The sequence below is a fragment of the Actinia tenebrosa genome, unplaced genomic scaffold (genome assembly GCF_029948245.1).
Source record: "Actinia tenebrosa isolate PJP-AT-01 unplaced genomic scaffold, QUT_ActTen_1.0 PGA_scaffold10__47_contigs__length_13832649, whole genome shotgun sequence".
Taxonomy (NCBI): Eukaryota; Metazoa; Cnidaria; class Anthozoa; order Actiniaria; family Actiniidae; genus Actinia; species Actinia tenebrosa.
Window position 1 is genome coordinate 6,034,722 of NW_028292570.1, and position 25,674 is coordinate 6,060,395.

The window sequence follows — 25,674 nt, forward strand, 5'->3', positions numbered from 1 at the left end:
AATACCATGTACATATACAATCGCTAATGCATGTCATCAACGGAGTACTGGACGAATGAATGGTGTGGAGATAATTAAATGGCTTTTATATGCTGATGATGTTGTTGTGCTGTCAAAGGATCTTACTGATCTACAGGAGATACTGGAAATTATCCATGGAACATGCTTAAGATATGGGCTTGAGTTAAGTTTTAAGAAAACCAAAACACAGGTATTTCATGATGCGCAGCTTATGGAAAAGAAGAGCTTATTAAATATATCAGGACATGATATTGAAAATGTAAAAGAGTTCAAGTATCTTGGTCATATGTTTTATAGTGATCAGAAGGAAAGTTTTGTCGATAACAGAATATTAAGTGCAACAGGAAAATTCCACGAGCTCAAGAACGTCCTTACAGATCATAAAGTATCTATGAATACACGCAGAAAACTCTTGGAATCCTGTATCAGATCCAGACTTACTTACTGTACTGAGGCTGAACTACCAAATGAAGATGAACTGAAAAAGCTTGAATCCTGTTGGTTTGGTCTACTAAGAAGAATGGTACGGAATGGCTGGGAAAGGAAAATGAATAGTGACGGAGAAGAAACGTTTGCCTTTAAATATAGGAACTTAGACCTGGAGAGAATAGTGGGAACCCTGGCACTTCGTGATTTTATATACATACGCTACTTGAAGTACATTGCACATGTTTGTAGAAGACCAAATTCAAATTTAACGAAACAGTTGCTGTTTGCAATTCCATCTGCTAAATATGTTAGAGATCCATGGATCAAAATTAGTCAACTTCTTAATGTTGATAAACACCAAGCTAAGAAATCTACACAAGACAGAAAAGTTCTAAAAGGACTACTACATCAGAACTTTGGCTCTGTGTAGACTATATAGTCCCTGCTGATCAACTTATAGTTGGAAATAGCGGAATGACACTGACTGATACTGATATCAGCATTTGGTTGCTTTCCCAGCAGCTTACCAGTGTCTCTAAACCCTTCAGGGAAAACATAGGCTCTCTCGTAGTATTTTATACTCCAAGTAAGTCTGACCTGGAAACCATCTTAAGCGACTACGGCGGCGAGATATCCAAGGAACAGTTGCACGAATACATGCGGCATTTAAAAACGCACCAACATTCCAAGATGATCTTCTCTTTGAGGTTTCCGTATTCCATAAAGATCGCAGATCTTTAAAGTCTTTGATTCCTAATGTATATGGATATTGAGCAGCTCTTAGATGAAGTCCCCACGCAGTTAGATGAAAGTAACCTCAAGGAACAACTTAACATCCTTGTGTCTTCTGGGAAGTGTAAAGAAATGATAGGCAAGGAACTTACCCATGAGCAAGTTAATAAGTTGTCGGAAGAGGAGGTTAAGAAGTTCCATAAGAGGTACGAGGCCGCCCTTGCAAGTAAGACCACGGATGCCGTCGCAGACTCCGCTATCCGACTTGCAACTAAATTGCTTGGACTTGCGCTGCCTATAGACGACGTGGAGCAACTACGGAAGGACATTAGCGAGGACTATGTCATTGCGCAAGAACTTAAGATAACCTGTGGATGGTTGTCTTTGAAGTGCGGTAAGTTAATGGCAGTCACCTCTGCGGCTTTGCACGTAGCTCAGCACGTTGACTTGAAGGAACTTGCGGGCACCTTTGGTGCCTCTTGGAAGGACTTCAAGAAGGACAGAGAAGTCGAAAAGGTCTTCCAGGCAGCACTTGCTGAGGTACCTGATCAAGTCGCCTCAAGTACTTAGTTAAGTCATCCCTAAGTACTTGGTCAGGTCGCGCCCAGGTTATTTCCAAGTCGTCCTTAAGTACTTACTTAAGTCATTCTCAAGTACTTATCAAGTCCTTCAAGTCCTTAGATATAAATGAGTGAACCAGAGTCGAAGGTAGAGCAGCCCCAAGAGGAGCAGAAAATTACCAAGGCTAAATCTCCAGGCAGAGTCGCCGCCGGAAAGAAGCTCGCGGAGATGAACAGGAAGAACAAAGCAAAGAAAGAAGAAAAGGTGGAGGAAAAAGAAGAGGAATCCTTTATTAATCCTGGGTACGTCATCGGCGCGTTAGGAGTTGCTATAGCAGCAGGCAGCCTCTACTTACAATGGTGGGCTACGAAGCCAAAAGTAGAACCCCCAACATATCACACACCCGTGACGCCTCAACCCGCACCTAAAAGTAGGATCCCCGTAATGGAGTGATAACCTTCTCACTCTGTAATATAATGTCAACCGCGTTATTGAAAACTGTTGAAGAAGCAGCTATCATTACTTCCATCGTTGCGGGTATTGGTTGGGTAGGTAAGAAAGTGCTCAAAGAAGACTTTACTGAAGACCCAAGCAAGAGCTTCGCTAATTTTGCTAAGATGACCGCTGCCGTAGGCGGGGCTATCATTGTAAAGGATTACCTACGGAAGGAAAAGTACCTGCCTAACATATGAATGGCTAGCGTGGTCGCAGGTGGAGTCATTGCAGCTTTAGCATTCACTGGAGCTAATTATGGTGGTCAATATTTGGATAGATTAGTTAGAGGCGACAAAAGCGGAGACTTAGCCGCTGAGAGGAAGAGACACGACTTAGCGCTGGAGAAATATCAGCGAGACGTGGCAGCTTGGAATGAAAAAAGACGAGCTTACAGGGATTGGTTGGACAAGAACTACCAAGACAAGATGCAGGCAGACAAGAACTTCGAAAATACAGACTACGCCTTTAAGCTCTATGCGCAAGCGCACCCCGACTTTAGAATGAGAAAGCCCCAGTTTAAGAATTACTACCAGCCTTCTAACAAACAAAAAGACAATGAATTGGTCTTCGTAGGAGTCGCAGGGCTGGCGGGAGGCGTAGCTTTGGCGTATTTAGTCTAATATATGATCGTCTTTTTGGAAAGCGACAAGAATGACTTTACCACTTATTTGAATCCCCCCATCAAAGCCTGTAAGGTTCGGTTGGTTAGTTGCTCTTTGTACAATTCTTGGTATAATTTAATTAATGGCTTTGTCGTTGTGAATTCCCAAAAGCCAAAGTTACCAGATTCCCATTACACCCCCATAACACTGGCTAAGGAGCTAGCAAAGCATGGATATACTCTTACCACAGGATTACCCCATGAAATGAAGTTCAAGAAAAATAGTGGAAGCGCTAATTTGAAGGACAGTTCATTGGTAGAACTCCTGGGCCTTACTAGTACCACGATAAATAGCGGCAGTACATATGATGTGAAATGGAAAGTCGAATCCTCTTACGAAGTCTATTGCGACTTGGTTCATAGTTACAACAATGGAGATAAGTCTTCTCTTATGTCCAAGTTTCTGCCCAAAGGTAATCCATTTGACCCAGTAGAATACACTCCCATTTCTTTAAGCTATGACTTGTCCAACTTGGTAGAAAGCATAAACATCGCCATTAAAGTGGACGGAAAGACGGTGGATTTTAACGGACGTAAGATCAATCTCGTTTTGGAATTCATATAATGGGCCGCGTAGAGGACAAACTTAAAAGGATTTACTATGGGCCTGAAGGCTATTGGAGAGGAGCGTCAGCTATTAAGAAACTCGCGACCGCGGCCAGGGTATCAGAAGAAACGGCCAAGAACTGGTTAAGAAAACAAACCCTCTGGCAGGTTTATCTTCCCGTACCCAAGTACATTCCCAGGCCCAGCTTTACCGTAAATGTCCCCAATGAAGTTCATCAGGCGGATTTGCTTTTCTTGCCGCACGACAAGGTGAGAAAAAAGACCTATAGATACGCTTTGACCGTAGTTGATATCGCAAGCAGATACAAGGACGCCGAACCCATAACCAGCAAGGATTCTGGGGAAGTCACAGAAGCCCTAGGTAGGATTTATAAGCGCGTCTTGACGGAGTTCATGGACGTGGTTACCAAGACCCTGAAAGACCACAGCACTAAGATTAGGAGAGCCGAAGCTGAGTACCACAGGGGTCAGAGCATCGTCGAAAGATTTAATAAGACCTTGGCCGAGCGTCTCTTTGGGTACCAGTATTGGAAAGAGCTGGAAGATCCCTCCAAACGCAACAGGGAATGGACTCAGAGGCTCCCCCAGGTCGTCGCGGCTTTGAACGACGAGGCGGCCAGGGCTACGGGAATGAAACCCAGGGATGCTGTGAAGAAGAAACACGTGGAGCACAAGTCCTTCGTCAGAAGTTCAAGGGCGGTCGGACTGAAGGAAAAAAAGCTACCCCGCAACATAGTGGTCAGATACCTCTATCAGCCGGGGGAACTCGAAGGTGGCAGTAAGAGAGCCACGGATCCTAACTGGTCCCTGGAAACGTATGAGATTTCGAAGTCCATTACCAAGGAAGGGCAACCCGTGTTGTATTACCTAAATGGCCCAAGTCGCGGATTTGTCAAGGAAGAGCTGCTCATAGTCCCCAAAGACTCAGAGTAGTGCTGCTCCACGCGCCCGATTACACTCTAGGCATGTCAGTCTTACGTTGCCTCTGCAATGCCCGCGTTTGTTATTTATACGATCCACGGAGAACTGCTGATCGTCATTTGGGTCAAACCTCCATAGTAGAGGTATGTTACATTTGGCACACCTTGCCCCTTTCTTATAGACATCGTCTATGCATAGGTCGAACGTCATATTTTTTTCTTCGTCGTGCCGCTTGTAGTGAAGGAGTTTCTTGGCAATGTTCTCCTTTGCTATGCCTTCTGGGGTGCGGTCGTAACGCAGTTGCAGACCCCAGGCTCTTTTCAACTGTTTGGCATATTCTAAGCGGCTTACGGCGGTGTAGATAAGGTTGCTCCAACACAGCCGCTGGTCTATGATCCACAAGGTTTCTTTTATGGTAAGCCCTTGCGCGCTGTGGACTGTCATGCAATAGCCCAAGCGCCAGTCTGGATGGGAGGTTATTTTTTCCACCTTTTCTATGGGCACCCAGGCTTTATCATGCGTTACCGCATTTTGCAGTTGGATGTCGGTACCAGGTACCCAGACGTCTCTTTTTTGCATGCGGGTGTCGTGGGGTTTATAACAAACGGGCACGGGATGTGTAGGGAAGCGCTCTTGGTGTATTTTGAGCAAGTCTTTCTGTATGCGAGATTGTGCTGCGCGCTTGCTGCTCAGCACCAGATCTTTGGGATGCCAAGCGTATAGAAAGTCCTCGTAGGACTTCGCTCGTACGCGTTTGCGCAGTGTTTTGCATTGCTCGGCGTCACTAAGGCCCCTTAATTCCGCTTTCAGGTTTCTTATTTGATCCTTGCTGTGGTAGTCGGTGTTAATTTCCTCCGCATGGTCTACGAAATCTTTCAGCCATTCGTGGGGCATCTCTCCGGCTATTGGAGGAGGCTGGCAGGGATCTCCGGCGAATATCACTTGACACTTTCCACGGAGGAACTCTACGAACTCCTGCAGGATTTCCAAAGGTACGGTGCAAATCTCATCCCAAAGTATTACCGGTGGTATGTCGTGGATAGCTTCCGGTACCCACTTTTGGCCATTCCAACGAAAGAAGCTGTGGTACGTTTGAGCGTCGTGGCCCATTTCGCAGAGTTCTCTTTCCAAACGGTGCGTTGGCGTTAGCACCTTTACTTTTGGGAATAACTGCAGTACGCGCGTCGTCTTACCGCTGCCTCCCGTACCTTAAAGGTAAGAGAAGCGTTGGTAAGAGATTGGGTCCGCAACCGACGGTAATGGCTCTTCCGTCGGCGTTACGGTGCCCCGGGTGTGCTCGCCGTGATATTCTACGCGTTCTCTCCAAGCTTTTATTTCTTCATCTTTGACACGCCATTGACCACTTTCTGCGAGTTCGTCGTCGGTGTAGAATTCCTTCATCTTTTCTAACACTTTGGGCTTTACGTACAAGGAATCCGTAGCTACGCGCGGAACGTCCTCTTTGTCAAACCGCAGTAACATTGCGAGAAGGTTAATGTGCACATATGCAAGCATGCTGGCACGCAGATGATAATACTGCGGTCGATGGTCCTGGTAGTAACACAAAGCATTCCACTTACGTTCTCTCTGCTCGGCTTCTATGAAATAATCCCATTTCTCCACGGACACCATCATTCCTTGGTCATGTGCGCGCTTTATAAGGAAGCTTAGTTCGCCTTCGTCTGTTATCAAGCGACGCTGCATATGTTTTTCTCCTTCTTTAGCGCCCTGTGTGAATTTACCTATAACAATCTGCGCTGTGGGGTTGTGCTCTGGGAGCCATTGTGTAAAGGCGCTATGACAAAGTATGGCTTCATGCGCTGTGTATTCGAGCAGCTTACGCTCTTCAAAGAACTTCAATAAGGGCACCGGTATCCATTCTTTCTCCTGCAGGTGCTTTCCGTACCACGCATAGATTATTGGATGCAGATATTGGATACAAACCCCGTTGCCGGGGAGCCGTAGTGACCATCTAGAGACACACGGAAGAATTGGGAGTCTGGATGTCCGTAACGGTCGTAATATTCCTTACAATCTCCTAGACCTTTAAAGCTTGCAGGGTAACAGTGTTTCATATCCAAAGACACGTATTGGTCTTCGTCGTATTCCATGTTCCACAGACCACCGTGACCGTGTTCTACACAGGCTTTGGCTATGTCTCCGAACTCTTTTGGGGTAGGTTTCCATCCATTTCTTTTCTTTGCGGCTAAGAAGTCCAAGCTGCGACTGCTAAGGACCTCGTCAGAGAAGTCTTCCCCTAAGGTCTCACAGGCACTTTGAAGGCGCTGTTGTTCAATTTCGGGTCGATACAAAGTGCCGTCTTGCGTCATAAACTGACTTCCTTCTGAATCCATCAACCAAATGGAATTCTCATGGATTAACTCTACCAATGGAGAATTCTTATAGACCTTCGTTTCCTTCTTTCTTGGGAACCGCAGTTCGCGCCAGGCATGCCCATTGTGCTGGTAGATGACTATAGGCGCACCACGGCCCCCATATTTGTGTGTTCCGGAGTAAATAAAGCCGTCGGTGATATCTTTCACATGGATTCGCCTCTCCAGCGCCGTTTCTAACTTCTTGATGTTGTCTATCGACCCTCCGGTCCTATTAGTATCTTTTTCCCATTTCCTGATGGCTTCTCTTCTCTTCAAAGTCAGTTTACCGCCCCGAGAGGAGTCTTCAAAGAACTCTCTTACTAACTTCCCTACTCAATTACCGGGATGTCGCATCGGTTTCAACTTCTTAACGTCTGGCGTCTTTATCTTGTACGCACCGTAAATGACTACGGTAACAGGGTAAGCAACCTCGTAGAACAGCATGTTTTGTTAAGCAGGCTTTCTTGCATGGCCATTACATGTATTTTCGACGAGAACTTCAACCGACGGCTTTCTGACAATATTTTAGCTTTGATACTGCCTTTGTAGGAATGGCTATTGAAACATCAAGCAAAAAGCTAACACATTCCTTATCAACCAAGACGAGTCTCCGGTAGTTAACAACTTTTTGTCTAAACCCGTATTTGACGGTATTATCTTACGTGTAATACGCACATCGGCCCTTTTCATATTCTTGGTAGTATGATGATCATTGTGATTGCAGTTTTATTTCTTTTGTCCTGTTTCAGCAAAAACCGCGCTTCATCGCACATTGGATTTCTTTGCGTCTCTTTTGCAGTACTATTTTATTTGTCCTGATTTCGATATAAAAATAAGCCGCGCTGCATTGCTTGTTTACCCGCACAGACAGCCTCAGAACTGCGTTTTAGTTTCACCTAGTCGTTTAACTATCATGCCTTCCATTTCTCTACGCAACCAGCTCAAGGTTTTCAAGTACGGCCTATTTTATTTCAAATGCGATAAGACTGTTAGTATAGTTAAGATCTCAAATATATGTAAAGTATTAATTGGAACCAACACCAAACCTGGCAGCCTTGTAAAAGTAAAATATGGAACCCTCAAAGAACCTTTAGAGGCACAAATAATCGCAGTGGAAGGTGAGTTGCATGTAATTTTTGTCATGATTTCAGGCCAGCTATGCAATATACTGACCACAATATTTTTTTTTGTAGATGATGTTCAAAAGCTACGTGAAGTAGAAAGTCAGTTTTTGAGCGATAGTGAAAACCGCCATTTGTTTGAAGAAGAAGAAAAAGGAGAAAACGAAGAAGAGAAAGGAGAAGGAGAAAATGAAAAAGAATACGAAGAAGAAGTAAGTCATCGTGATTTTTTTTAAGATAACACTTAGGGACATACCAGTTTCCACTTAATTGAATATGCCGCCATAGTTAATCTATTAACTATGGTGCCGCGTTTTGCCATCCAAATTCAAGTGGTCTATCCTCCTTCAAAACAGGCAGGGTTCCGTCAGTTTCTTTCTTTCTTTTTTTTTTTTTTTTTTTTTTTTTGTCACTCGTAACCAAAAACACTAACTTCGGTTCTATTTTTTAGATTTTTTTAGATTTTTTTTACTCTCAATGAAATGCAAAGTTTGTGTGAACGCGCAATTTTTTTTGTGTGGCAACCAATTCTTAATGAAACAATCATCAGCAATAGTATTTTGTATCTCATCTTGGTTTTTGCATATACAGGCGAAGAAACCTGTCAAAGAGCCGAGGAAAAGAAAGAAGGTGAGTATTACGACTGAAAATAATGAAGACGAGCGCATGCCCAAAAAGTGAATATTTAGATGGATAAAATAAAATAGATAATTTATAACCTTACTAAACTAGTATAAATTATCTAGGAATCAACTGCCGGTGATAACACGAAACCAAAAAAAGCAAAGAAAGATGAGAAAGTAAGTCAGTGCATGTGTCAAGCTCATTTCATTACAAAGATGAACTTGTCAAGATACATTGCTAGAAATTTTCCAAAAAAAATCGCTTCACCTGTGCGAGTTGAAAGATCTCGGATTAATAACCGCGGTCTAAATTGATACTCTATCTAAAAATAATGATATCATTTATTTAGACACCAACTGATAGGAGGGCAGCAGCCAAGACCGCGAGGCCACAGCCTGCAAAAACAGCTAAAAAGGTAAGTCATTGCAATGTGTTGGAATTTCCTCAAAAAAAAAAAAAAAAAAAAAGCTACGTACAAAATTTAATTTGGCATGAATGTATTCTCAAGCGTTTATTATTATTATTACTATTATGTAGCCTGCCACTGTAATTTGTCGCTATTCTCCTGGAAAGGACGCCAGTGTTGAAGAAAAGAAAACGGTAAGCTATTTTAAAGTCATATAAAAATAAAAAGCAATCTCATTTTGATGTTAAACTTCTTGTTTTATGTTCTTCCATAGGAAATACCATCTGGGGATTTAATGAATGACACCTTCGTTGTCAGTCTGCCTGGATCTCCACTATCCTCCAGCACTTCACATCACACTACAACACCAAAACGCTCCATGCGATCCCCCAGCCCTTTGTCATCATCATTCCATTATAGTCCGCTTCCTTCTTTGCCTGGTAGTCCTTTTTTTCATGACGATTTTTCACCCCCAACTCCCCGACGTTACCGAGTACAGCGGCAACTTACACAGTTCGATCCTGTTGAAGCGGCTATAGGGGAGTTGGAAAAAAGACTCGTCAGCTATGTCGACCGAAAATTTGATGAACTGTTTTCCTTTCTTCATACACGAATACACACACCATTGCCAAACTTTCACGCCACAAATCCCCATACATTGCCACAAACTGCCACGCAATCAAACACACATGTCCTTGCAGAACAACAATTTCAAACACCAGAACATCATTTTCCACAACAAGGCAACACGCACATTTTCACAGCCACAGAGGATAGTGGATGTCTCAGTTCTCCTGACAACAGTGAGCTGTCAAATGAACGGCTAATCATTATTAGAAACCAAGCAAGCTCAAAGATGAACTTTGGAGTACGCCTTATAAGAGAGCTTTTCCAGAGCAGCGAACTTTTGGGACGGAATGTCGAGGGGGTGCGGGGTAAAAAAGCTCTCGACCCTATAAGGATTCAAAAAATAAAGAGCCTTATGATGCAATTTTACCCCGTACCCCCTATGGAACAGGAATCGGCTTGGAGAGATTGCCGAAAGGCAATCGACTCCTTCCTAAGGAAAAATAAAACACCTAAAAATAAAAATATGTATTAAGAAATGCCTACTACAGTTCATGAAACAAAAAACCTTCGGCTGAGGGATTAGTAATGATCATAACTGTTTGTCATTGTTAGTGTATTCCTGAACACAACTTGACGAAAATAAAAAATAAACATTTTAAAAATTTTTGGCATTCGCTTTTTGTTTTGCTTCAGATATATGTCGGGGTCGTGATAGATAACCATAAAAACTAGCAATCTGAAAATATCTGATATTTAGTTGTAGTAGGAAGGCAATGTAATGATACAATAAAGCGGTACAAGTGGGAAAAATTTAAACTTATTTTTATATCTTATATATAAGATGTAATCCGTTGGCACAACAGTCGGTCATTGACTTTAGTGACTTTTTTTGGCTCTTATAAGAGCCGTTTTTTGTTGATGTTGAAAAGCTATGCAGCAACTCTTGAGATCAGAGCTTCCTCGAGTTTATCAATAGTCTCTATGTCTTCTCTGACTGATTTCTCCAACCGCCGGTAAGAGAGCGTGAGCTGTTGGAGGCGCGATCTGTTTATTACTGCTACCACTGACCATCTTCCAAAGCGTTGCTGTGTCGATAAAACATTTCTCCTTGCTCTCATCAGCTCAACTTTTAACACATACAAGGACTCTAGACTACCCAATCTACTATCACGGAGTTTGTCTATCTCAGCGTTATAATCCATGACTCAGGGCACGATATAGGAATAGTAGAATCTCACCTAGGAAAGCTATAAATCCAGCGTACCATGCACTAATGCTAAAGCAATAGAATATTTTGCTTGTCTGATCAATAGATCTCAAATTAAAAAATAATAGACTCATTTGGTTCGTCGGAAGTACAGTAATAACACCTATACAATGGAGCAGTTCGATAAACTCATAACCGTATCTTTATAGTTTTTGTTTTCGTATCATGACAAAAAAGGGCCTTTAGGACGGATAGGACTCCTTCGCGTTGATGAAGTTAATATTACTAAAACTTTCCAGTGCATGTCCGTGTTCGTGTAATCAAAAGCTACTGAAAATCACACTGTGGTAAACATGTATTTATCAGCTTGGGATTAATTAAAGTATCAAACGACTGAAGCTGACGAAAACTTACAGCACACTGGAACCCCTCGCTCTAGACGTCGAGATTGGTGAACATAACTCGGTCGTTTTAGGATCATACAGGCCACCATCAAGATCACCCAACAGTAAATATTACTCGGATCTCCAAGACGAACTGAATCACATACTCACATGGGCTCTTCACAAGAGACAGACCGTAATGGTCCTTGGTGATTTAAATCTTAATAAGCTCAAGCCAAGCAGTATAGAAGGAAAGATTCTTAACGATCTAGAAGATGTATTTGGTCTTACATGTCTAATCGAAGAGTGTACGAGAGTAACTCCCACCAGCGAAACACTCATAGATGTAATCCTTACCAACAGGGATGATTTGTTTGATACAGCGGGAGTCATTGATTTTGGTCTGAGTGATCACGCTATGATCTATGGCTTTCTGAAACCCAAAGTGAAACAACATCCATTCAAAGTCATATCTTTTAGGAGCTCAAGACACCTAGATGAAAATAAAGTCAAGGAAGACATAAAAAATGCTATGGGAAATCTTAATTTACATAATTTAAGCTCTGTAGACGAGCAGTACACAACCTGGCACACCGAAATGATCAAAGTACTAGACCAACACATGCCCCTGAAAAAAATGAGAGTGAGGGAAAGAGATGCACCTTACATAACAGCGGAATGGAAAGAGGCAATAAGAAAGAAAAGAAGATCGGCAAAAAGACACAAAAGGTTACAAACCGAAGCAAGTCTGAAAGAGATGAGACATTGGAGAAACGTCGCATCCCGTCTCAGAAGGAAAGCAATAAAGAGCTATTGGAGAATTAAAGCTGCGGACCTAAAAGAAAATCCCAGATCCTTGTATAGAACTTTTGCACCTTTTATGAATAACAAGAATAAAGATAACAACGAGATTATACTTAAGGCTGGAGACGAAGTGCTTCAAGATCAGAGTAAAGTGGCAGGAATGTTTGTCAACTATTTTTCTACAATAGCAGACAACATCGGGGACATACCAAGAGTAACTGAAGGCCTTCTCTCGAATCATGTGAGTGTTGAAAAGATCAAGGACAAATGGGCCGAAAATATATTCAGCTTTAGAACCATCGAACACAGCGAGGTACTTTCAGCTTTGAATAATTTAAACCCTAACAAGGCAATGGGATATGATCTCATACCCCCAAGTATTCTTAAGCTGGCAGCAGAGGAACTAACAGGGCCTCTAACAACGATGTACAATCAGGCTATCATGCAAGGGGTGTGGCCAAAGGAATGGAAACGCGGAGAATGGACTCCAATTCACAAGAACGATGATCCTTTGTGCATAGAGAATTACAGACCAGTCACCGTGCTAATATCAGTGGATAAAGTTTTTGAAAAACTTCTCTGCCTGCAGCTGAAAGAACTATCTGAAAATATCCTTGATGTATTCATGTCAGCTTACAGAAGTACTTATAGTTGCGAGACTACCTTAGTTCGATTAGTGGAAGATTGGAAACAGTCATTAGACAACAATGAATCAGCAGCCGTCTTATCAACCGATATGAGTAAGGCCTTCGACTCCATGTACCCTCCTTTATTGCTAGCTAAATTACAGTCCTATGGTCTCTCAAACGACTCCATCAAGCTCTTTAAATCATACTTCGAAGACAGGGAAAACAGAGTGAGAATTGGAAACTACACTAGCGACTGGAAATTAGTAAACAGAGGATGTCCACAGGGTTCTGCACTGGGACCAGCCCTTTGGAACATATTCCAAAACGATCTGTTCTATGAGGAAATAAAATCACAACTTTCAATGTATGCAGACGACCACCAACTCTACTCATCACACAAGGAAATGAAAGAGGTTATTAACTCTATAGAACAGGATGGTAGTAACACCGCAGATTGGTACAGATGGAACTATTTGAAAGGTAACATCAGTAAATATAAAGCCATGGTAATGACCAGAGACAAACACGTACAAGATGCAAGGAACGTTATTATAGGCAATTTTAACATCAGTCAGGAAGATAAATTTAAACTGCTAGGAGTGACCCTGGACAAGGAACTGATATTTACAGACCATATATCATCTATTTGTTCTACAACAAGCAAGAAGATAGGAATCCTCACACGGTTACGTAAATTAATAACCATCCACGCGAAACTGCAGATTTACAAGTCAGCCATTCTACCTCACTTTGATTACTGCAGTCTAGTCTGGCACTTTTGCAAAGCAGGCGACAAAAATAAACTAGAGCGAATCAACGAAAGAGGACTGAGAGCTGTATACTGCGACTATGAGTCACCCTACGAAGAACTATTGAAGAGAGCAAAGCTCACCACATTGTACAACAGAAGACTCCAGAACATTGTGATCTTCATGTATAAAATCAAAAATAAGTTATTACCACGAACTTTAATTGACTTATTTAAATCACCCACGCATAAATATAATCTAAGGAACATAGACTTTTCATTGCCTAGCTATAGCACTGTAAAGTATGGGAGAAATAGCCTAAGGTATTTTGGACCACACTTATGGTCTAAGCTTAGTACTTCGTTAAGATCATCGCCATCCCTTCAAGCATTTAAGAAAGGAATAAGAGTTTCAGACCTGACTAAGTTGATAAAGTAACACTCGCTTCAATCATATTAATCTATCTATTTACTCTTACTATGAGAACTGAGTGAGTTCAACAAATATCGAAACTATATCTATATTTATTTATCTTTTTTTTTTTTTTTTTTAACGGAATCATATTTATATTTATATTTCATAGACTTATATCTACCTATATATTTATATATATTTATATTTAAATTTATATTTATATTTACATTTATATTTAAATTTTATTTACTGTTTATATTATCATTTACATTTCTAGTATTATGTTATAGTCTCCCCAATTAGTAGGGTACTTGTGCCCTGCTAGAAGATAGAGACTTAAATAAAGTTATTATTATTATTATTATTATTATTATTATTATTATTATTATTATTATCTGTCTTTTGAATGGCTATTACGGTATTATTGAAGAATCTATTTTACAGAGCGCATCCGCTAATGGCTGTTAAGTTAGTTTGTTTGTCTATTCGGGACAGAACGAATACCAGCGTCTTGAGAACCAAAGTTTTTGACCTACATAACTCAAGCTAGTGTATGGACATTTCTATTCGCTTTTTTAACTCATTTACTGACCGCTTGGTCGAATTTAGTATTATGACAGTTCCTTGCTCTACTTGACTTACACGTATATTTTATATTGTAAGTGACAAAGCTTTTATATCTATTCGTCAGACCTAGCTTAGTGGAATTTTTTAGAATCAAGAAACGACAAAACTAAAACTAAGATTGCGAGCCTCACACAATTAATTTCAGTCTTAGTTTCTTTTCTTTTCTTCTGATTTATATTTTTCACCTTTATTCGTGATACAGGGTTTAAAAAAATCATTCAATAACCAATGGAGGGGAATTCTATTCACTGTCTTTGCCAGTCTACCCTACTAATAAGAATTTTGTGCTCGTAAATTTCAACTCAAAGCCTGCTGAGTTGAGTTATACTTTGATTAAACCGACATATCTCGTTTTCTTTTGAAAGTTTGAGTACTAGCGGCATCTATTGTATTTCAAAAAGTTTTACAAACAAGTTTTATGCTCTCAGGAAGCAGCCTCGCTGATCAGCGATGGATACTGTCAGAAAGTCCGTTATCGACAAAAATGATAACGTTTCTAACCTCATCATTGAGCAAACCTGTATTATGTAAAACTTGTGCTCCACTCATTTGTAAAAGTGCTGGCTCTCTGTGAGTGATCTACTTTCTAGGCCCACATGGGCAAAAATCTCGTGAAGACCGCCTGTGAGATGAAGTCCACATTACGGACACTTATCATCTGCATGGGTGTGTTTGGGCAGATGGTGAAAATGTATTAGATGAATTTTGAGGTCTTTAAGTTTCTTGAACATCCGTTGCTCTATGCAAGCATATGAAGCACGGATATAAAACTCTCGCATTTCTCTTCTCCATTGTGATCTGAGTATGAAAGAACGGTGTGAGTCGGCAGGGTATATATAGGTGCGAAGAGTTTCAAATTTCACATCACAAAATTGAATAAATATTTAGGTTACAACACGGTATTTTTAATAAGCGAACTAACCACTAGTTTGTCAGTCATAAAAAAATGCATTCCAGTAGTCAAGCCGGCATCTTAAACAAGTGATTGTCTTGTCAGTGATGGGTTACCTCACAGATGCGTTATTTCCTATGCTACCAATCTGGGTAATCGCGACTATCCTACTTGTCTCTTTATGCTGCGTGTGCACTTAGAAAGTTACAACCTTATTCTGAATATTTAATCAACAAAAAATGACATATAACTGAATAAAAAACTTTGTCTGAAAAAAGACTTCTTTTAAGTTCCAGTTATTATATGTTTATTTTAAATATTCACTTTAGTTTCGTTCGAATAGCTGGTCATTGACTCGCCGTTAATGTGATTTTGCTTAATGATGAATTACAAATCTGATAGCATATGACAGTTATTCCTATGGAGAATAATTTTATAAGGTAAAGGCATATAATGGAAAATATTTCATCCAGCTATCTCAGACATTTTTATGGAAACAAGAACCGGATGCTAAGTAATATCTAACACCTTCTTGACTTCTTTTACGAAGCGGTTAGGTAGCCTATCACAACTGACAAACAAAAGAGGGATTAGTCGCATTACAGCCTAAATTTTACATTTGCAAATTAAATTGTTTTCAAAATATTTAAAATTTTTCAGGAAATCTAAATTTTTTGTTATGCAATTCACAGTCGCACTACACAAACAGATTAAGAAAGTCATGATTTGAGCAGTGTTAAATTTCACTTCAACTTCCCGCCAATTATTATAAACATTGAACTCCCCGCCAAAATGCATTAGTACAGTAGCGACAGCAATTGTATTAATTCTTCTTTTCAATCAACTTCGACAACAGCAGATTTTTGCTTTTTTTGTCTTGTACGAGGCATGGCTAGCAGAATATGGGTTTATGTTGAATATAGCATTCCTTAGAAGAAGAGCTCGACATCGGCGTAGAATACGAGTAGCCCCGTATGCTTGGCAAATCAATCGTCCACAAGAATCATGGTTTGATGTTTATTACAATGACTTAATGGTTCCAGATGGACATTTCAAAGAATTATTAAGGGTTAACCGTGCTACTTTTAATATCATTATGAATATCCTTGGTCCTAGATTGGTTAGACGGAACTCAATATTTAGAGACTGTTTGACCCCAAGTAAAGTACTGGCTATTGGACTATATCGGTTGGCTCACGGGAACACATGTCAGTATTGCTCCTGCATTTTGCGTTGGACGAACAACTGTCATTGAAGCACTGCAAGATGTCGTGAATGCTTTGTATGACCTAAGGAATGATTACATAAAATTCCCTAAAACTCTTGCAGATACTGATCAAGCGATCTGTTAACTGTTAACATGACATGATCTGTCAAATCATCCTGCCCCACCCAAGCATTACGGCGTCTTTGAAGTTTTTGCTGGTTTACAAAATTTTGGAGATTCGGAAAACTTAGAGTCGCATTACAAAAGGCATGTCGTTGACAGATGTCGAGAGGATTATTGACACATTTTGATCAAAAAATACTGTAATGCGACTTGCCCCTTAGGTAAACAATTCTAAAAGAAACAACAACAACAACTCTGTGTGGAAATGTAAGCAAAAGACTCCGTTCCATGTCAGGAAATTGACTGCAAAATCCATTCAAACACATTTTTTCATAAAACATATTTTCACATGTTCTGAAAGGGAATTTTCCTCACCATTAATTTATATTAAAATATAAACTCAAATCTTAGAAAAGAGATAAAATCAAAAGTTTATCGTGGAATTTTGTGAAAATATTTACTGAGTTGTTCTCAAGACAGTAGTTTGAGTACATCAGGAAATGTATACTATTTTCAATGTGTTTCATTAAAATCAGATCTACAAAAACGATCAAACTCTTCTTTTAATTTTATTCAAAAGTATGACAAGCATAATATGTCACTGACTTTTAAGTCAGTTGTTGGCTCCTAAAAGAGCCGTTTTTAGTGTTTTTCTTGCCACTTTAGTAGCCTGATGCTCGGCCTTCCCGTTCGATGACTTTTGGCACGACTTTGTCAAGATGACCAATGTACCGTCGGCATTTTTCTGGCGTCACCGTCTTCCAAAACTGCTGGATGCCTGCTAGGATCTCTTCCTTGTTCTTCGGCTTGACATCCTTTCGAAGAAAGTGCTTCATCTCATGCCATAGCATTTCTATCGGGTTTAGGTCAGGGCTTTCAGCAGGAGTACACCAGTAATTTATATTATTGTCCGCTATGAACTGCATCGCTAATTTGCCTAAAATCAAACAATTAGAGAAACCCAATTAGATAAATTGATTATTAAAATCCGTGATAAAGGATCAGTGTATACCACAATCGACATTTTCTTACTTTTATGTTTGGGATCATTATCCTGTTGAAATCGATGACCATCAGGAAATCGCTCTTCAATGAATGGCAGTAGGCTGTCACAGAGGATGTTCTCTGTAAAGAACACCTTTTCCATAATGCCGGTGAAAATAAGGATGGGTGAAGCTCCCCGCTTAGAAATGGCTGCCCAAACATGCACCTTGTAAGGGTGTTTAACCTTAGGTTTCAGTTTGGGAGGCATGTTTTTTTTACGGAAACAAACTTTCGCATGCTTTTCAAGCCAAATGCTTGATTCATCCGTAAAAATCACATCCTCAAACTTTTCATTATCTTGATTGCATTTTTGGCAAAACTCTAAACGTTTGATTCGATTTGCCTCCCTTACTACCTGGCAATATTTAGGCCCACTCTTCACCCATCCAAGTTTAAACCGGACTTTTTTTATGACGGACAAAGATGGAGAAATGTCGAAGGTGTCCTTCAGTAGTCGTTGTAGTCCTATGGAGGAAAAAGACAAACTTTAAATCTCAGGTTTCATGATAAATAAAGAACAAATACATTTCTTTTACTTACCTGCTGCTGTCAACTCATCGTTTTCTTCCATCTTTTTGTCGATGAAGTCGTAATATTGATCGGACAGAACCAATGGACGACCTCGGCTAGTTTTATCACGCAGATTGATACCGGACTTATATTTCTTATAATGTCGAGCCACAGTGTTTCGGTGGACAGCAATACCCTCTTCCTTAAGAAGTTTCACAGTCTCAGAAATTTTCTTATTGGAATTGTAAAAAAACAAAATTCTTAGTTTGACATAATCAGAAGAGCGAACCATTTTGGCGTGAGTGCTCGAGAAGAAATAGCTGTACACAGGGCTAGAGAAAAAGTGATACTCCTATGGTATGCAGCCCAATATATACCGTATTTACTATCAACTTATAATGAAATGAATCAACACAACGCAAAACAATCAATGAAGAAGTCAAATTTGCGACTCAGGATACTTTTGTGTCATTGTCAAGTGTCATTGTTTATTATAGAAAAATAATAATATAATTTTGTGTCATTGTCAAAAACTGTATTCAAAATTTGTTAAAATTTAATGTTTGAACCAGCAGGGTCTATAAGACTTTTACTGGTAAAATGCTGCCTTACCATACATAATTAAATCTGATTAAGACTGCGATACAGCTTCTATTGTATGGTAAGTCGGCATTTACCAGTCGGCATTTTTCAGTAAAAATCTTATAGACCCTGCCGGTTAAAACATTGAATTTTAACAAATTTTGTTGGTTTTTTATAGGCAGCATTTTCGCGATTTTTTAGTTTCTTTTAGTTATCTTCCAGTATGACCTTTTTTCATGCAAGTTGATGTTGGACAGTTCCATAGAAGAAATATGAATCTTGCATGTATAATTGTAACCCAACATAAGTGTGAAATCAACAACAATGTCAGATCAGAGCGGATGTTTCTTCCTAGTAGAAGACTATCGCTTAGTTTTAGTATTATCTTGTTTATGATTTCGAGTAGCCCAAGAGTGAATCGAAGTAACGAATTCTGTTGTGAATGTAGACGTATAAATAAAAGTTGCCTTAGGAAATTGCAGGACGAAGAATGTTTGAGAGATCTAAAACGTACAAACGCCCGTGCATAAGAGTATGCGACAAGATAAACGTCATACATGTAGCAGCGTTACACTGTAATCAATTATCTATGTCGGGCTCTAAAATATCTAATGTAATTTCGTTTTTTCGTCCAATGTTACTCTATTACCTTGAAATAAAGCACGAAAGCATTAAATACTATTATTTTATAAAATAGTTGGAACTTTTGGATAGATTAACCATTCCAACTGGATCAAAATCGAGGTAGAAACGCTCCCCACAAGATACAGTACAAAAAGGCAAGAGAATCGCATATGACCACATTTAAACACAGTTAGCTCATTTTCGATTGATGAAACAATTAATTCCAAAGAAATTCTACACACAAAAAAAATCGACTCCTGTACTGGTTGGTACAAACTCAAACTCGATTCCTAAATGGAACTTTTAAAAAACTCGAACTCGTGCCATAAAAAATATTTCGTTGAATGCCAAACCAGTAGGAATACTGTATAACCAAACAGCGCTTTGTACAGTATGATACTGTATGGGACGCGTTTTTTCGGCAACCGCGGTTAAATCGCGGTCAATTCTAGGTCAGGACGCGGCTTATTTGCGTTTTTACCGCGTGCACTGAACGCGCGACGGACGCGTCTTATGCCTCAATGATTTCAGGCAGTACTGTAGTTTTTATTGTTGAATTCTCTAGTTAAATGTTTTAATAGCTTGCTACTTATACACATAAAAATATTAGCTATACTATTTATTATTCATTAGTCCTTCTTATTGGAATATTATATTTGGAATTATTATTTTACATTTAACCATATTGCCTTATTCACTTTGTGATAAATGATCAATTGTACCATTACAGCCTGAGTCGGCAATTAAAGCCGTGGATATGGATATACATATATGGAGTCAAAAAGGCTGGTAACCATAAGGAAGACCAGACCCATTTTTGAGTGAGTCTAAAAATATCCATGTTCATCATGAGCCTACTTTCACTGGATCAATTCCATCCCAGTGTACAGTGTACAAAATTATGAAATTCAGAGAGAATATTATTTATCGAGAGCTTTCACCACTTCAGAATTGGACTCAATTTTAAGGGTGCTCGGACTGGAAATTGAACTGTTACAGGGGAACAGCAAAGATGAGCAACTGTTGAACAGCAGCTACCCTGGGTGTCTGACGTACTATAATGTCCTTTATTTTTCATAACCACATATAATAAATAGTAAGATATTTTGTTGTTTTTTAATACTAGAGAATGTATTTAAAATTGAACTAAAGCAACAACTTTGATACAAATGGTTGGTCTCAGTGTTTTTAAATCTCAAGGATTTTATTGTATATGCTTGGTAATTGAACTGTTTATTTTATATTGGCTTGTGCAGAATGAGCATGGAAATGAGCAAGGAAATGAGCAACCCATATTGCTCATTTTGGGTGCAATGAGTCAACATGTGAGGAAATGAGCAGAATGAGCATAAAAATGTTCACCTCTAATGTCATGTGCTCATATGGTGTGCGCTCATCAAAAATGATGGCTTAGCTCACGGATTTCAAATATAAAAGACTGTTAGCTCACTTGTGTTTAACACTGGCTTGCTCGTGTTTATAACATTTATGATAAGAGAGACCTTATTTTGCAGCAAAAATTCATCTCCCACAGATACTTTTTCTTGAGCAAAGCTCCTCAAGTAAAATTTCCTGAGCAAGCTCGGGAAACAGAAGTTCAGAGCAAAAGTGGAACTTTAAAAAATCAAAGTCCAAATTTGTGCTCGACACCACTGCTATTAACCCAGCCAAAAAACCTTAGAACTAGTTTCAGCATTCGAAATATTTCATTATGACTATTATTAGCATATTCTAAATTATATATATGTACAGTGTATACTTATATACCATGCACTGGTCAGTGAAAAACACTAGCAAGCATTGATTAATAAATGCATTCATTCGTGACACTTTTTCATTATTACATATATTGCATAATATTGTCATACATAACATTGGCATTTAATATAACACATATTATTATTGATTTTTTCACATTCAATAAACATCAAAACTGTCATAAAGCATATACATATATACAGGTTACTTACTCCCTTCTGTGCATGGTACTAGCCTTTGCTTTAACTGAAACAATGTGCCAATCCATCCCTAAAATTTCAAAAACATTTTAATCAAAATGACATATCTTTAAGAACGAAGAAAAAATACTTTCTGTGTACTATCTGCAACACTCAAGGTATTTATGTATAGTCAATTCATAGTTTTCACTACCCTTGGCAGTGGCGGATCCAGGGGGTCGAAGGGGTCCATGGAACCCCCCTTGAAGGCTTGATCTTCTAGGTAATAGAAATATGTCTTATATAAATTTTAATTTAAAAAATTAAGTAGTTTTGATATTTGCTGTTATAATGTTTAACTTACCTTTAAGTTCCGTTACTAGATAGTAAATTAGATGAAATTAGAGCCAATTTTTTTGTCAAACATCGACTAAACAAAAGAGAATTATACACAGTTTAAGAAACGGAACACCCCTTTGAAAAATCCTGGATCCGCCACTGCTTGGTTGCCTGATATGTCCCACAAGCTTGACAAATTAGCTAGAAGATTTCAGAATATAATTTAACTATGATCTTAAATTGTTACATGCCCTGAGAAAATAAAATAAAATAAAATTGCCTCGTAATCCTTGTAGTATATTTTAAAAGAATACTGTGTAGTTGTTTGTGGGACAAGATATTTTGCACTTGGAAAACTGCTTGCCACACAACAATACATTTCTTTGTAATTTATAGCGTTTTCAAAAAAATATTATTCCGAAAATATTGAACATAATAGTCTCAAATTTTCAGTGGTCACTAAATAAGACATTCTCTTTCGATTTCTGAAGTCAGTTTGCTTATACGAGCTTGATATTTTTTATGCTAATGAATGAGGAAAAAACACAAATAAAGATCGGCCTATACTTTCAGTAAATCAGTGGGGTATCTAAGGTCACATGACATGCGCCTCCTCTGCCTCCCATGCGCTTCGAGCAAAAACTGGGAGTTCACTCACGGAGCTTTAATTTTCTATTCTTGGTTTTCACTCACGTGACTAACTGCTTGACGACGGTTGCTATCCGCCATGTTGGTGTCGCATATATATAAACAAAGCGTATCGAACCACGTCATTTCACGGGTGTATAGCAACTTTTGTCATGGTTCACTGTATTATTGTAGGCTGTTCAAGTAATAGCAGAAAAGATACGGCTATAGGATTCTTCAGGATACCTTCTGTTGTTGATAAACAAGGAGAAGAAGCTGAAGAACTGAGCAGAGAGAGACGAGAAAGATGGATTATGGCGATAAGTTGTGACGACATACAATGGAAGAATGTTCTGAAAAACGAGAGAGTTTGTGGAAGGCATTTCGAGTCAGGAAGGCCGGCAGCAGCGTGGGATAGATTCAACAACGACTGGGTGCCTACCTTGAATCTTGGTAAAACTAAATATCGCCAAGTAAATAATGAAGCCGTGGAAGCGAGAGCTGCCCGATCAAAGGAAAGACGAAAGAGGTCTCTTGAACAGCTCGAGTATGAGGCTGCTGTTAAACGCCAACAATTAGATGCTAGTGGATTGCCCCTCGAAAATATCGACTTTGCAGAGGGTCCATCTACTGAAGAAGCTGTAGAAGAAGAAGACCAAGCTTTAAATCTGTGTTCGAGCTGTGATCATGATGATTCCATGTCCTGCTCTGTAAGTCAAACCGACTCATGCCGCGTCCATAGCGTCTTCGTCCAGACTGAAAACGAAAACTGCCAGACTACATCTTCTATGTCTCAAACTGAGGAGTTCGAGTATATGTTTTCGGTAAATGGATATCAGCCTCCAACTAAAGATTATTTTAACACAGACGATAAAGTTCGGTTTTATACTGGATTGCCTTCCACTGAAATTCTGTTGACTATCTTTGACCACGTTTCTACAAGCATCACTCGGCGTAGTCAAACTCTTAGCAAATTTCAGGAATTTGTCATGGTTCTGATAAAGCTTAGACTTAATATACCGTTTCAAGAACTGGCATACCGTTTCCAAGTATCTCTACCAACAGTATCCAGGATTTTTTCTTCGTGGTTGATTGTAATGGATTCTCGTTTGTCGCCACTCATTTGCTGGCCAGACAGAAATCAGCTATGGGAAACTATGCCAATGTGTTTCCAGCAAGCGTTTGGCAAAAAAGTGACTGTGGTCATAGACTGCTTTGAAGTTTTTATTGATCGACCAACTAATCTTCTAGCCCGGGCACAAACTTTTTCGTCTTATAAACACCACAACACAATAAAAGTATTGATTGGGATTACCCCACAAGGAACCATTTCCTATATATTACAAGCTTGGGGAGGTAGAACCTCAGACAAATATTTGACTGAAAATTGTGGATTACTGGACAAACTAGTGCCTGGTGACATGATAATGGCAGACAGGGGGTTCACAATAGCAGAAAGTGTTGGCCTCAAGCAAGCAAAGCTGGTTATTCCAGCATTCACTAAAGGCAAGACCCAACTGGACCCAGTTGATGTTTAAAAGACAAGGGGCATCGCCAGTGTAAGAATTCATGTGGAAAGGGTCATTGGTCTGCTACGCCGTAAGTACACTATCTTACAGAGTACACTTCCTACTGACTTCCTCATATGCAACGAGAGTGGACCACCAGAATCCAAAGTGCCGGTGATTGACAGAATTATAAGAGTGTGTTCAGCACTTGTTAACTTGTGCCCTCCCATTATACCATTTGATTAGCCCATATCAAATTGTAGTTTGTTGATAAAGAAGGCAAAATGGCAAACAGAAATCCAGAAGAAATTGGCTTTTTATATAAACTGTAAGCAGTGATTATTGAGTAATGGCATTAAAATACACATAATTTGGTTGTCATTTCTGTACAGGCTGTAGTTCTCTTTGCTGTTCTGTCTCCTCGCATAATGACTTATAACAAATTTTATAGTCCCATGGTCTATGTTTATATTTAAATAAGATTTCAATTAATTTCATAAAGATAAACAATTATGTTTATTTACAAGAAAAAATAATTTGCAGTAAACCCACATGTTTATATTACTTACTAAAATATGCTTTAGTGACCCTGACAAGCCAACATGCTTTGCTGAGTCCCATGAGGTGTCATACTGATCATTATTTTTGCTGGTCCTTTTACTGTATAAATTATTTCACTTATTAAATATGTGAAATGTTAAGGACCAGTAACTTATGACATCCATCATAATGTTTTTACGATCATAACATACCACTTTCATTCTTTAACATGTTATAACAGGACTACATGATGTCAAATAAAGAAATAATTGGAAAAGAAAAATATTCCTAAGGCTGAAAAAATTTGTATGTGGGCGGTAGCTTTCTACTGAGGAGTTATATTACATATATATAACTTCTAAAAATGGCTAACCTACGTTGTAGTGAAATGGGTTTTCACTGCCGCCAGTAAGAAAAACATTAGGCTTCAGCTAATTAGTTTTGATTGGCAGCAGCAAAAAACCCATTTCCTCACAAGCCACTGGAATATATGGCAGGGTTTGCAGAAACCATACAGTGATAAAGTTTAGTCAGACCATGTCATAATGGTCCATACTTTCTAAAAATTTCATATTTTTATATTGTTATGAACTAAAGAGAAAACTTTGTTTTCATTTCTTAACTCTGAACTAAACATTAGAAATGTAATACTAAATACTCATTATTCTATCCAAACTGTATTAAATAAGTTTTTTAGCTGTAATTTGTGTCACAGCAGTAGTCATTTTTATTAAAGTGCCTACACCACCTCACTAAATATTTTCAGTATTGATTCTACATAAAGTGAGTATTTGAATGGTAAAAGAATTTCATGTGATTTGAGTAATACATCTTGAAGAAAATAAAGTTTATATTTCCAATATGCTAATAAGTGTGATGTCATTATAAGCAAGATTAAATATACAAAACTTTTCTAGGGCAGCAAAATATTCTGTATATAACATCATTGTCTTTCTCATGATTTATAGAAAACTACTAGCAATTTTTTTTCCTCATAGTAATCAGTGTTGCAATTTAAAAGCGATGAGAAGCAAACTCAAAATCCTATAATGACATCACACTCATTAACATATTGGAAGTATAAACCTTGATATATTTAAGATGCATCACTCAAATCATATGAAAATATATAGAATCAATACTGAAAATATTAAGAGAGGTGGTATAAGCACTTTAAGTAAATTTCAAAAATGTGGAAAAAGTCTCATTTCACCAGCTTTTAGGCACTCAAGTAAATGTGGTCTCATCTGTGGTATATGAAACATAAAGTCCTGGGGATTAGCACCGTAAACAAGACATGTTGCAAATGCAACTGCAAAAACCCCACAGTCACTTCCATTCAGTTGCTGCTGAACTGGGACATTGTTTAAACCTTGAAAGTTACCACCAAACAGACTTTTAACTTGCTCCTCCACTTCATTTTCAATAATGTCATTAAACAGATT

The 25,674-nt window shown here is 39.0% G+C and overlaps 2 protein-coding genes across 2 annotated transcripts; both read left to right on the forward strand.

Moving 5' to 3' along the window:
- Window positions 1-7,649: 7,649 nt before the first annotated feature.
- LOC116291361 (uncharacterized) lies at window positions 7,650-10,081 on the forward strand. Its single transcript, XM_089026326.1, has 6 exons — window positions 7,650-8,105; window positions 8,434-8,513; window positions 8,630-8,683; window positions 8,857-8,922; window positions 9,045-9,107; window positions 9,188-10,081. Exons 1-6 carry the CDS (start codon window positions 7,676-7,678, stop codon window positions 10,013-10,015), a joined length of 1,521 nt encoding a protein of 506 aa, XP_088882452.1. The 5' UTR covers window positions 7,650-7,675; the 3' UTR covers window positions 10,016-10,081.
- Window positions 10,082-22,910: 12,829 nt separating this feature from the next.
- On the forward strand, window positions 22,911-23,734 carry LOC148912863 (uncharacterized). Its single transcript, XM_089026273.1, has one exon. It carries the CDS (start codon window positions 22,970-22,972, stop codon window positions 23,717-23,719), a length of 750 nt encoding a protein of 249 aa, XP_088882399.1. The 5' UTR covers window positions 22,911-22,969; the 3' UTR covers window positions 23,720-23,734.
- The last annotated feature ends 1,940 nt before the right edge of the window (window positions 23,735-25,674 follow it).